The sequence below is a fragment of the Microtus ochrogaster genome, chromosome 2, assembly GCF_000317375.1.
Source record: "Microtus ochrogaster isolate Prairie Vole_2 chromosome 2, MicOch1.0, whole genome shotgun sequence".
NCBI classification, from domain to species: Eukaryota; Metazoa; Chordata; class Mammalia; order Rodentia; family Cricetidae; genus Microtus; species Microtus ochrogaster.
In genome coordinates, this window is record NC_022010.1 from 72898913 (window position 1) to 72911798 (window position 12886).

The 12886-nt window shown below is 45.1% G+C and overlaps 1 protein-coding gene across 1 annotated transcript in view; it reads right to left on the reverse strand.

Moving 5' to 3' along the window:
- Ifnar2 (interferon alpha and beta receptor subunit 2) overlaps positions 1-8167 on the reverse strand; it is a 42893-nt gene extending 34726 nt beyond the window's left edge. Inside the window, exon 1 of the mRNA XM_013352494.2 lies at positions 7908-8167. Coding sequence (XP_013207948.1) covers positions 7908-7921 — 14 coding nt within the window. The 5' untranslated portion in view covers positions 7922-8167. The remainder of the gene's footprint in view (positions 1-7907) is intronic.
- Between the last annotated feature and the right edge of the window lie 4719 nt (positions 8168-12886).

The following is a 12886-nucleotide window of genomic DNA, read 5'->3' on the forward strand; positions in this document are numbered from 1 at the left end:
CCCCCCAGTGCACCTCCTCACCCCCAGCATCCTCTTTGCATCCTTTAGTATGGAAAAAAATAAAAACATGGAAAAAGTAAAAATGGCTACAAAAACGGTCACAAGAAGACCACACATCCTTTTCTGAACCTTGGAGATTTTTCCACAGAGGTAAGTTGCTACTTAGATCCAGATATTATTAGGTCAGTAACTTAATCTTCCCAACAAACCATTATCAGGAGTCTCACAACACCTTTTGAGGCTTGAGAAATACTGGAATGCCTGGTTTTTCTTGGTTTGAGTGCAGGTGTGATCAGGTTTGTGTGCGCTGCTATGTGCAGGCCAGAGGCCGATGTGTGTGTGGATGCGTGTGGAGGTCAGAGGTCAAAGCATATGTGGATGCGTGTGCAGGCCAGAGGCCGATGTGTGTGTGGATGCGTGTGGAGGTCAGAGGTCAACGCATATGTGGATGCGTGTGGAGGTCAGAGGTCAATGTGTGTGTGGATGCGTGTGCAGGCCAGAGGTCGATATGGGGTGTCTTTCTCCATCACTCTTTCACTTTGTTTATTTTTGGCAAGCAGCAAGAAATCTTATTTAAAGAGACAGATGACTCGACAGGAGTGGCGGGCTCCTAGAGCCAGAAGGCTCAAGGGCAGCCTCTGCCTCACTTTGCTGAGGCAGAGTCTGCCACTGGGAGCCTGGCGCCTACAGATAGGGCTGCTTTGGCTGCCCAGGGTGCCAATCGCACCCCCCCCACCCTGTGTCAATCACCCAGAGCTAGGATTACAGATCTGTGCCACCTTTTTTTTTTTTTTTTTAAACTGGGTTCTAGGGGATTGAACACCAACCCCTGCTTGAGTGACAAGTGACCCATGGAGCCACCTCCCCAGCCTGAGATTTGCTTTCTGACCGGAACAGTCTGCCTGAGGACCATCTTGGTTTGTGTCACTTTCCAGCCGCCAGACTTGATCCTGCTTATCCCCCAACCCCACCCCACCTCCATGCATGGCCACCGAAGGCTCAGTGAGGGCCCAGCAGAGCGCTCTCCTGGCTTCTAAGCCGACCTGTGCCCGAGCCAATCTGTCCTGCCCAAGCTTTCCTCCTGACCTTGTTCATGATTTCCACTTGTCTCCACTTTTATTATCTAGTTTGTTGCCCCCCCCCCACTGGCCTTTCATATTTGAGGTCTGACCTTTGACTTTCAACCTGCATGGCCCGCTCAAAAGTCTGGAGACAGTTGGGTTTTTTTGGTTCGTTTTGGTTTTTCCTCCTTTACTTTTTCTTCCTGCATCCTAACTAGTTCTTTTTCATTGAAGGGAATCCTTTACGGCCTCTTAAGCTGAGCGGTCATGCCATTCTTTTAGAACATGGCTAGTTTATTATATTTTTATGCCAGCAGGCCTTTGTCTTTGCCCCAGTGGTATTTCCTTTGTGCTATTTTCGTGTGCACTTTCTGTTGTACTTGTGACTTTTGCTGTATGAAGGATTCCAACTATTCTAAGCATGTGATTGTACTCTGTCTCCTAGGAGAGTCTTCTAATTGATTTATCTTTGTGTCTTTCCGCTGCTTTCATTTGGGTTTAAATCAAGTCTTTCTAGAGTTAAAATATTTTTATTTGAGCCGTGCAGTGATGGCATATGCCTTTAATCCCAGCACTCTGGAGGTAGAGGCAGGTGGATCTCTATGAGTTCGAGGGTAGCCTGGTCTACAAGAGCTACTTTCAGGATAGTTAGGATTGTCAGGACTGTTACACAGAGAGACCCTAACTCTAAAAATCAAAAAACAAACAAACAAAAAACATATTTGGGGGTTGGAGAGAAGACTCAAGAGTTGAGAGGCCAGAGAACCCAGGTTCTAATCCCACATGGTGGCTCACAACCATCTGTAACTCCAGTTCTAGAGGATCTGACTCCCTTTTCTGACCTCTGTGGGAATTAACCATGCACATAGCACAATGCATATATGCAGGCAAAATACACATAAAACAAAATGAATAAATCTAATTTTAAAAATGAAATATATACATTCATTTTGTCACTGTTTCCCATGCTCTCCCCTGACTCGTGGCTTCTGTGACTCGTGGCTTCTGTGACTCCTGGCTTCTGTGACTCGTGGCTTCTGTGACTCATGGCTTCTGTGACTCGTGGCTTCTGTGACTGTGTCCCTGTGGCTTCTGTGACTCGTGGCTTCTGTGACTGTGTCCCTGTGGCCTTGCATTCACATGTAGTCTTCTGCATCCAGTCTCGCTTTTCATGTCCATTTCCTCACCTTTGAGTTTGTTGTAGTGATTTAAAATGCTGATGCAGTATTTTTATTTCAAAGCTTTATATATGCATATGATGCATTTTGATTAATAGGAAGCTGATTTCTCAGACCCACACCCCTCCCCAACTCCACGACTAATGTCACAACAGCTTTTTTTTTTTTTTAAATAACTTATTGGGTTCAATACAAGAATGGCTGTGGGGCCGTCTGCTGGTGCATAGCCAACCTCCCTGAGGCCACTCTCATGAAGAAAACAATTTCTTCTCTAGCAGGGATGAAAGGCTGTTCTCCTTCTGCTACATAGACACAGAATCAAAGTGTCTCTCAACCACAGATGAGCGCAGCCTTGGTCCTCAGGGGAGCATCTCTGAGCAGTGGCCTGGGGAGGGTAACGGTTAACACACACTCACAGCTGGCCACGGCACAGAGTAAGCGGGACATCTGGATCATGTGTCCTCCTCCCAAGGTTCAGGGAAGCATGGAAGGGAGCCAGGGGCAGGAGGACTAGGGAAAACTCTTCTACACAGGACAGACTCACTGCAGTTATGACCTCACTATGGGTACCTGAACAAGACCAGGCTAGTCAATATTCCAGCATGAATTCCATTTTATTAACTTGTAAGGAAATTCTTCAGCTCCAAGATATAAATATACATCAGCCAAAAGCTATCACACACACACACACATTAAACCTATGCCTGTGTATTTGAGATAAGGACTCATATACCATGACATGGACAAGGATGACCCTGAGTTTCTGGTCCTTCTGCCTCCACCTCCCAGAATGCTAGGGTGATAGGCATGTCACCAGGTAGATGGGATGAAACCTAGCAACCTCATGCATACTAGGCCAGCACTCTACCAAGGGAGCTACAGCCCAGTCCCTTATAGATATTTTAAAGTAAGACTCCTTGCATGCTACCCTATCTTTCCTCGGCCTCCCAGCCCTCTCTGCTGCATGGGGCTGGCTTCCATTACTGCTATTGTGAAGAAGTACGTTGGAATCTCATATAGACTCTTATGGCTTCTTTTCTCATATCTCAGCCTGATTTTGCTTGAACAGAGAGCAATGGCAGCTTCATGTCCCTGAAGGAGGAGCTCGTACTAGAGCTGGGGAGAAGGCACACAAGAGAGTGTGGTCTGCTCCAGAACTCTGTGCGTGTTTTCTCCACAGAGACTCGTGTCTGGTACGTTGCTCAGTGCCAGGAGGGGAGAGGCAAGTGACATCAACCATTCACCCTGGGTTGGTCTCCAACTCGGGCAGACCCTTGGAGCACCTTTCCCCTCTTGCTGGTCTCTGCACACACAAAAGACTACTGATCCTCTGTGAGAAAAAGAAAAAGCCACGTCTGCCCACCTGCTTCTTTCCTGGTGATTATAAAATAAAATGTTCAAGAGTTTTGTTGACTTGTAGAACAGTTTCTAGTGCTCAGAGTATGGCTAAATCTTAATAAGAAATTTTGAAGAATATCTGGATTAAAAATAAACAAACAAAAACTAAGATAAAGTTTAAGGATATCCAGTTTATAAACTGGCTTCTAGGCTAACTACTGTATTCATCTTCCTATTGGTTCCAGAAATAAAAATTTCCAACCCACCCCTTCCTGCACCTCATCCGCACCCCAATTCCTCACCCTTGGTCTACTGTCAGGAGCGTTTTTTAGGAGCTACTGTGGCCATGACACAACCACAGCTTATAGCAATTGGTGGTTCAGATGTCAATCCACCCGAGAAATTACTCTCAGATGGAGGAAGCCTGCCTGGCAGAGCCGGCAGGGCCCTGACTCTGAGAACTGCTGCTTTCGTCTGGAATTTGTTTGTACAATAACAGCAATGATAGCTCCCCACTCCCATGCATTTTCATGTAACGTGCACATGTAATCTCATGAATACATCTCAATTTTATGGACACACACATTTCGGGATGGTCAGAAAGATGACTTCTCTCTACACTATGTTCTCCACATCACGGTGAGAAACTCAGAAGCCTGTTCTCTGTCATTAGCCTCCCTGACAGCGCCAGCCAGCCAGACATGTGTCCTGGATCACAAACGGAACTTTCAAGAGTTTGCTTATGAAATTGCAGGTGTCTGGCCTTGTAGAATCTAAGCCCCTTGGTGGATTTATGATAAATTAGGGCTGTATTGCAGCTGTCTGTCCTTGTTCTATCTTAGTCCTTCAAGAGACTAATAGCTCCCAACTGACTGACCGTGTCTAGATATTATTAATCGCATTTCAGACATGTAAAATAACGCACATGTTCTTTGTCTTTTTTTTAGATCTCTCAATGGTTTAGTTTTCTCCCTTTGTAACCTGTAGCAGTTCCTTTAAAGGACTGCCTGACCCCCTCACAGCTGCAAACTAGCTGATTTGTTTTGCTACATATCTTCAAAGAATACCTCTGTCCCAGAGAATTTTCCTTGCAGTTTTTTTTTTGCAGTTTTTTGTATTACAAACAAGTTGCTGCTAATGAATGAATACACACACACACACACACACACACACATATATACACACACACACACACATACACACACACACACATATATACACATACATGTACACTTGGGAATTTCTTTCCAAGGGCAGGAGATACAGATTGAGAAGAAATAAGATGGAGGAGGAGGAGAGAATGTAGAGTAATTAGAACAAGAATGAATTGGAGCAGAGATTTGTAACAGAGACTGGATTGGAATTGAGACAGAGAACTAGAGTTAAGAAATTACAGACAATTAGGACAGGAGACCTGCAGTAGAGGCAGTAGAATAAAGAGCACATGAACAGAAAGACCCTGTGAGAGAAGATTCTTTTCCTGCGGCCATCAGACTTGAGCTCCTACGCTTATTGCGGTTTCTCTTTCTGAACCTGGATGAGCGCCTTCAAGTCAGGCCCTTGAAGGTTCTCCATGGTCGATTTGCCTCTCACTGTTCCTAAGTCGTCAACCTCCCCTCATAGGACATGCTTCTCATTTATTCTTTTCTGGATTGCACACCAGTAGTTCATTCTGGTTTTGTGGTTTGTTTCTTTTTGCTTCTTACTATGTAGCGCCGCATGGCTTGCTTACAGTTTCAATCTCTTATAGGTTACTATCCGGTTCATTACTACCATGACGGGGAGCCTCATGGCATGCAGGCAGGTTCTGGAACAGTAGCAGAAAGTAGAGACAAAGAGAGGGAGACTGGCTCTGGAGTGTGCTTCTGAAAGCTCAAAGCTTGCCCCTAGTGACACACCTCCCCAACAGTGTCATGCCTCCTAATCCTTCTCTGCCAGTTTATCAGTTCGGGACTAAGGGTGACAATACCTGAGCCTGCGGGTGTCAATCTCATTCAAACGACCACACTGTTCTGTGTAAGGGATAATGACGTGAAGACAGCTCACACATGAGTATGGGCCCCGGCTCAACCTGCAGTCATGATGGCTGCAGATAAGAAGCACTGTTATAGCTATGTGTGGTGGTGCACACCTTCAATCCCAGCACTCAGGAGACAGGAGCAGATAGATCTCTGTGAGTTCAAGGCCAACCTGGTCTATAGAGTGAGTTCCAGGACAGCCAGGGCTGTTACACAGAGAAACCCTGTCTCAAAAAAACAAAAAAAACAAAACAAAACAAAACAAACAAAAAAAAAAACAAGAACAAGAAACCACAAAAAGGACTGGCAAGCACCTGTGTCCCCACACTGAGATTTCCTGGATGACAGAGTACACCCTTGACATTCCTGGAATGAGGCATGCTGGTATGAATGACTTCGTTAAGGTAATGTTAAAATCAATGACATTTTAATATGTGTGGTAAACTACAATCAAAGAATATATTTGTGTCACTGAATCTTCAACAGTTTGAAGGCCTTGGGATGTAACAGGAAATGAATCCGGGGAGGCTTTGTGTGAGCTCCTCTCTCTCTCTCTCTCTCTCTCTCTCTCTCTCTCTCTCTCTCTCTCTCTCTCTCTCTCTCTCTCTCTCAGCTAAGCTCTCACCATGCAGACTACACCAGCCTCAAACACAAGCTCTCCTTGCCTTAGTCTCTGGAGTTTTCAGTGAACTTTACAGGCTGCAGGTTCCACAGTGAACCGCCACACCTGTCAACTCAAATGTGTGTGTGTGTATCCGTGTGTGTGTGTATCTGTGTGTCTGTGTGTAGATGCAGATGTAGGTATGTATGTATGTTTTACCTCTGGGCTGGAGATGTGGCTCAGTGATAGAATATCTGTCATTCATCAGGCACGGTTTCAGTCCCCACTACCACCTAACAAACCAACAAACCATAAAAAAAAAAAAAAAGCAAAAGTAGCTTATTTCTAAAACGGTACCTCTTCTGGTTTTCTCTCAGCCAGGCCATCACACTTTGTTAAGTCACCCAAACCAAACCCGAGGTGGATCTTCTTTAACTCGACAGTAAATAATTAATTAAATTTGCAGCCCTAGGAATCCAAGCTAGGGCTTTCAAGACTACCAGGAAAGGTCTCTATCACTAACTTAATCAACAGCTCCTTTTTAATGTTTAAATAATAAACAGGGAGAAAAAAACCCCTTTACGTCACATCCGGGTTTTTCTTTTTATGACTTAAAATTGAAAGACCATTTGTGAAACAACAGCCATTTCCTGAGACAAACTGGTGGGCCTCATCCGACGTGGCCCTGTCTCTAGTGTGTTGGTGAAGTCGATGAGGACGCTTTCGGTGAGCTCTGTTACACACCACCTCCACCCCACCTCAGGCTGCCGAGAAGGACCTATAGGCAAGGGCCTGGCATGATGGAGTACACTCAGCCTCTGGTTCTAGTCCCAGCACCTTTCTTAGATGACATTCAGGCTGTTTCGTAAGACCTCTTGCCAAGCAAAACAAGGACATCAAACAAACATTAAAACGTAAACGTTCATAGGTTATCACAAGTTTCCCAGTGAAGCCCGTTCACCAAATAAATGGGTCGACGGGGCCAACTGTTTATGGCAAGCAACTACTGGCCTGCTTGGAATAGAAAGACAAGCTACCAATAATCCCAATATTCTTCACCCAGTGCCTTGCCAATGTCCCATCCCTGTCCACCTTCTGCCTCTGTGGCCGTGACCCCTCGCCTCCGATCTCCCACTTTCCCAGGGGTGCATCGGTCGGGATGCAGGACACTCCAATGCCTGCTGCTGTGACCGCGTGTGCTCGTGAGCAAATAATCCTGGAGTTTCTGCTGCGGGCAGGGGGGGGGGGAGTATGGGGGGGCGATCATGCCGCAGACCCGGACCCAGAGGCTGGAGAGGGTAACCCAGCTTGGCAAGGCGGAGTGGATCCCGAGGAACGTCGACCCTCTAGGATCTGGGGGTGGCTAGTGCTGAGGTGTCCCGTGCACACTCAGGGTGAGACGACGCGGGTTGGGTGAAGGCAGATGGAGAGCCCACAAAAAACAGGATTCACCGCAGGAGCGATGAAAAAAGGCACTGGTGCAGGGTGAGCCGCCGCGTGGAGATGGCCCCGGGGTCGCAGCCCGTGGGGTGCGCGCTCGCAGGAGCCAGAGTCCCCAGAACCTCCAGGGAACACAGGCAGGAAGAGGCGGAGTCCCGAGGAGGAGAAATGAAAGGGGGGATTCCGGGAACTGGCAGCGGGGAGGCGGCCTCGGTCCTACTGTCGGCGGTGCCTGAGGTTCCCACCCACGTTCCCCCGGTCCCCGCAGTACCTGGACAGCTGCATCTCGCAGATTCCCTCGGAGATGTCCCTGGGGCCACCTCGGAGCTGCCCTGGGCAGCAGGCGCTGATGCGCACGGCCGGCGAGCAGTGGCGGGCGGCGAGAGCCGACCCAGGCCAAAAGCGGGAGACCGCGGGGTGGTGGCCTGGGCTCGGCGACCCGGACAGTCTCTGCTAGCAGCAGGGCTTCCCCGGTATGGAGTTAGATCCGGGCGGCGCTAGCGCCCGTGTCCCGGCCGCTTGACCAGCGGCGACCTGGGAACGAGGCGCTAGGCGGGGCCGGGGGAGGAGTGAGGCTGGGGCAAGGCCACCAGATTGGGCACTTTCTTATCCATTAGAGTGCCGCATCCCCACCCACTTCAAGTACAGTCTAGGGAGCCAGATATAACGGATGGGGGGGGGCGTTTTATTATCTTGGCCTCCTTATGGGGCTAGGTTAGTGTCTAGAGATAACTCGATACAAATATACAGGATGCAGACCCAGTGGTGCGGGTTATGTGCTCCCAGCTCCGAGCAAGGCCGGGGCGACAGGATCTCAAATTCAATGCCTTCCTAGATACAGAGCAAAATCAAGGCCAGCCTGGGCAGTACAGTGAGACCCTGGCTCAAAACACAAAGGCAAAGGGGGTTGGGGTGTCACTGAGTGTCAGAACACTTGCTGAGCGTGGACTAGGTCCTAGGTCCCATCAACGAAGGCACGGACGAATGAACCCTCTCTCCTGGGTCCCGCGCTTACCTGTTTATAAACTCTTCTGATTGTCACTTTTCACCCAGGGTATAAGCAAAAATTATAAATACCAAAACCCAACCCCTGCTTCTCCTTGGGTCTTTGCTTAATACTCCCCAGCTCTCACCCCACAAGAAATAGATAGAGAACAATCCTTCCTTACGTACTTGGGTGCTGACTGTTTGGAAGCCCCTGGCCTGGGAGTTGCCCCAGTCGGTTGCCAAGCCCAAGCGCTGCTCCCACAGGTTTTTCTCCCTGCCTTGCTCTCTCGGTCCACCAGAGAGTGCCGCATTTATTTTTTAAAAATGGGCATTTTAATTTGGTCTAATCTCGTTTGATTGGAGTTTCTTGCATCCGTGGAGAGGCTTTTATTAAGATTAAACCAAACACTGATATTCTTTGTCTTCCAAAATAGAATCTGGGCACCTTTCAGTGGCGCGTGGCTAGTCTAAACACGAATGTTACCAATGTTACCGAGACGGAAATGTCAGTGGAAATCCCAGACAAGGTGTGAGGCTAACTACACTTTCAGCCTGATTTGAGCACTGATCTCACTTTCAGGTCTCTTGGGGAGGGGGTAATGCACAGCTTTTGTGGAGGGATTATTTTCCCATAAAAATGTTCTTTTTTTTCTTTAAAGACAAGATTTCTTTATGTGTCCAACTGACTTGAAACTTGAGATCTCCCTCCCCCACCCACCAAGTGCTGGAATGACTACGGAGAGCCTCCATACTCAGCTTAAAGGAACTTTTTCATCGACGAGGTATCATTTGTGGGGCGCCTCTTTGTGGGCTGGTCGTGAAGAGGTGTCACAGGCCTACCTCTTGTGTTCCCCGGGGCAGAATTCCTACCAGTCCCACAAATTTGAAAAGCTCTTACCTGGGGTCCTGGCTCTCTACCAAACAAATATTTCAGCCACAGTTTCAAAGAAGCTGCAGAAAAGGTTCCAGCAGATGGGGTAAAGCTGATACAAAACTGTGTGCTGAGTGCCTCCATTTGAGCATTAAAAGTATAATATATGCATTAAAAGTAGAAATAGCTCAGAAAATGGGCGGGGCTGGAGCTCATTATGTTCAGCAAAATAAACCAAACTCAGACCAATAATATGTTTCCCTCATATATGGAATGTAGATTTAAATATATATAAATATGCAAATTTCAATATAGGTGATGAAAATAAAAAGACTTCTATGAGAGTGGAAGAAGAGTTCTAAAGGGGGGGGGAGACCAGAGAGGATAATGAATATTCATGTCATGAAAGCAGACTAGGGCATATTTGGGAGGAAGAAGGGGACAGCAAGAGGGGGAGGGGATGACCAGGGCAACAAGGGCACAGGAATAAAGTCCAGTGTCATATATATACATACATATATACACACATATACATATACATATATACACACATATACAACACATATGTATAGACACATATACAACACATATGTATAGACACAGATATACACATACATATATACACACCACACACATACATACGCATATACACACATATACACACATTACACACACATATATACACACATATACGCACACATATGTACAACACATGTTGCACGGAGTGGGGGCCCTTTGTCCCGGCCACCTGGCTAGCTTACACCCTCAGTAATCACACAGAAACTGTATTCATTTAAACACTGCCTGGCCTGTTAGCTCTAACTTCTTATTGGCTAACTCTTACATCTTAATTTAACCCATTTCTATTAATCTGTGTATTGCCACATGACTATGGCTTACCAGCAAGATTCTAACCAGTGTCTGTCTCAGGCAGGAGATCCATGGTGTCTGCCACTCTGCCCTTCTTCCCAGCATTCAGTTCTGTCTTCTCTGCCTACCTAAGTTTTGTCCTAGCAGCTAGGCCAAGGCAGTTTCTTTATTCAACCAATGAAAGCAACACATAAACAGAAGGACCTCCTACACAAAACACACACAATATATGTATATAACACACACATACACATACATACACACACATATATACACACATATTATACATATATACACATATATATGGGATTATTGAAATTTCCATTTATACCCTTGGGGAAAAAAAGTATCATTGTTCTAATTATTTTTTAAAAATCCAAATGTTAACTATGATCAATTGTATTTGAGTGTTTAATCTTACTTTCAGGTCAAGCAGCCTAGTAAAAGAACCACATGACTCACTGGCAGACAGGTCCCTAGAAGGAAGACAGTCTTTCCAACCAAGCACTTACTCGAGTTTGTATGATGTAACCCAGGGTGCCTGGCTCTCATCTTGGTTCTCTTGGAAAGCCATGCAACCCCTAAGAAGCAGAGCCCTTTGGGAGACCCTGTTCATTAATAGTGTGTTCTGGAAGGGACTGTGGGAGTCAGAACTCTTAATTTTCCTCTTTCATGTCCTGTGTTCCTTGCCTTGGCTTATTGCCTTTGTCTATATCGTATTCTTCATTGAATGTATATTTATATGAATGATGTTTAAGTTTTCCACGATGAACATAGATTTTCCTCCAGATCCTTTTCCTGCAGTAATCTTTGAAGCTTCTAGGAAGAAGATGGGGCCCCACAGCAATAACTCCACCTAGTTGAGATGACAGCATGATGCTGACAGTGCTACTATAAGACTGGTTTTTTGGGGGGTACCAGCTGCTGAAATGGTGTACCTTCTCATGGATAATTTACATTGGTATAGTTTTTGTATATTGATACAAGTTCAAATTATATTTGTTATTATGTTTAAATTATTTGTACACCTATGCAAAGTTATTCTGTCAGATTGTATACATGCATGTTTCTACCTCTGTTTAGGACATTTTTTATATCAATACAACTTTTAGGATATATTTTCATATTGCATTATATATCACTCCTACCTCTGATCAAGATACCTATAGACTGTTTACATTTTGAGGTCATTGTCCTCTTTTGTTGCACATTTGTTTACAGATGATTTAATATTCTGATGTGAAGTTTTAGTCTTTAAGGTACACAGGTATTAATTATTATAGGAAAATAGTTGTTCATGTTTGTTGTACTTACAGTCACATCAATTAGGTTCTTTAGATACTTAGAGGTTGTATTCTGTCTAGATAGGTAATCTTCAACCACTTCAAGGATCTGTAGAACATGGCATTTAAATAATTTAGGGTTCTGTTGACATGAGACATGATTGCTCCTGCGAGAATGTTGAGCATCAAAGACACTCCACTAGAAGTTTGTTTTCTTCTGGGCACCATTGGCCTTTGGGCAAGGAACTGCTCATACCTCATCTACTGACAAAGTGCATGGTATCTGGAAATAGATAAGCAGGACAGTCAAATCTTGACAAGACAGGATAAGACAATTCTGAAAAATTTCCTTCCTCTGAAAATGGTCTGTCAGTTATGCTAGGCCTTAGTCAAAGTTGATTGCTTCTACGTTGCAAAATGAGACTTTGAGTGATTACTCAGGTATCTAATTGTCTCCATCATATACTGCTCGCTTTGGAAGCTACTTGATGGTACTTCCTGACTGCTCAGGCCTTCAATGGGATTGAAGATTAGATCACCATAGTTACTGTACTCTTATGATCTAGCCAAGCCATTTCCTATAAAAGACTTAGACTCCTTAGGATAGGATGTTTATTAAAACATTTAGCATACATTCCTTGTTTAATATTGTTTATGCTGGTTATAATTAATTATATTTGATATCTATTCCTAGTGGATACAGTTTTGTATTGGTTTGGAACCCTCTTATTTAAACAAACGGCAGAGGTGCTGTGGGAGCACATTCTGCTCCTTCAGTCAATAGCCTTTAAGATACCAGCCCACTTGGGTGTGGTCTCTTATGCTGTAAATGTGTGCCCACTCTCTTGCTTCTGGCTCCCGCTTCTGGCTGCTAGATAAGGTTGTTCACTCTTTCCAGTTCTATTCAATATAGTTAGTTCTTGAGGTTCTAGCTAGAGCAATAATAAAAAAGGAGGTCAAAGGGATACAAATTGGAAAAGAAGAAGTCAAACTCTCAGTTTTTAAAGATGATATGATAGTTCACATAAGTGACCCCAAAAATTCTACCAAGGAAATTCTACAACTCATTAACACTTTCAGTAATGTAGCAGGATATAAGATTAAATAAAAAAATCAGTAGCCCTCCTGTATATGGATGGTAAATGGGCTGAGAAAGAAATCAAAGAAACATTATCCTTCACAATAGCCACAAATAGCATAAAATATCTTGAAATAATTCTAACCAAACAAGTGAAGACC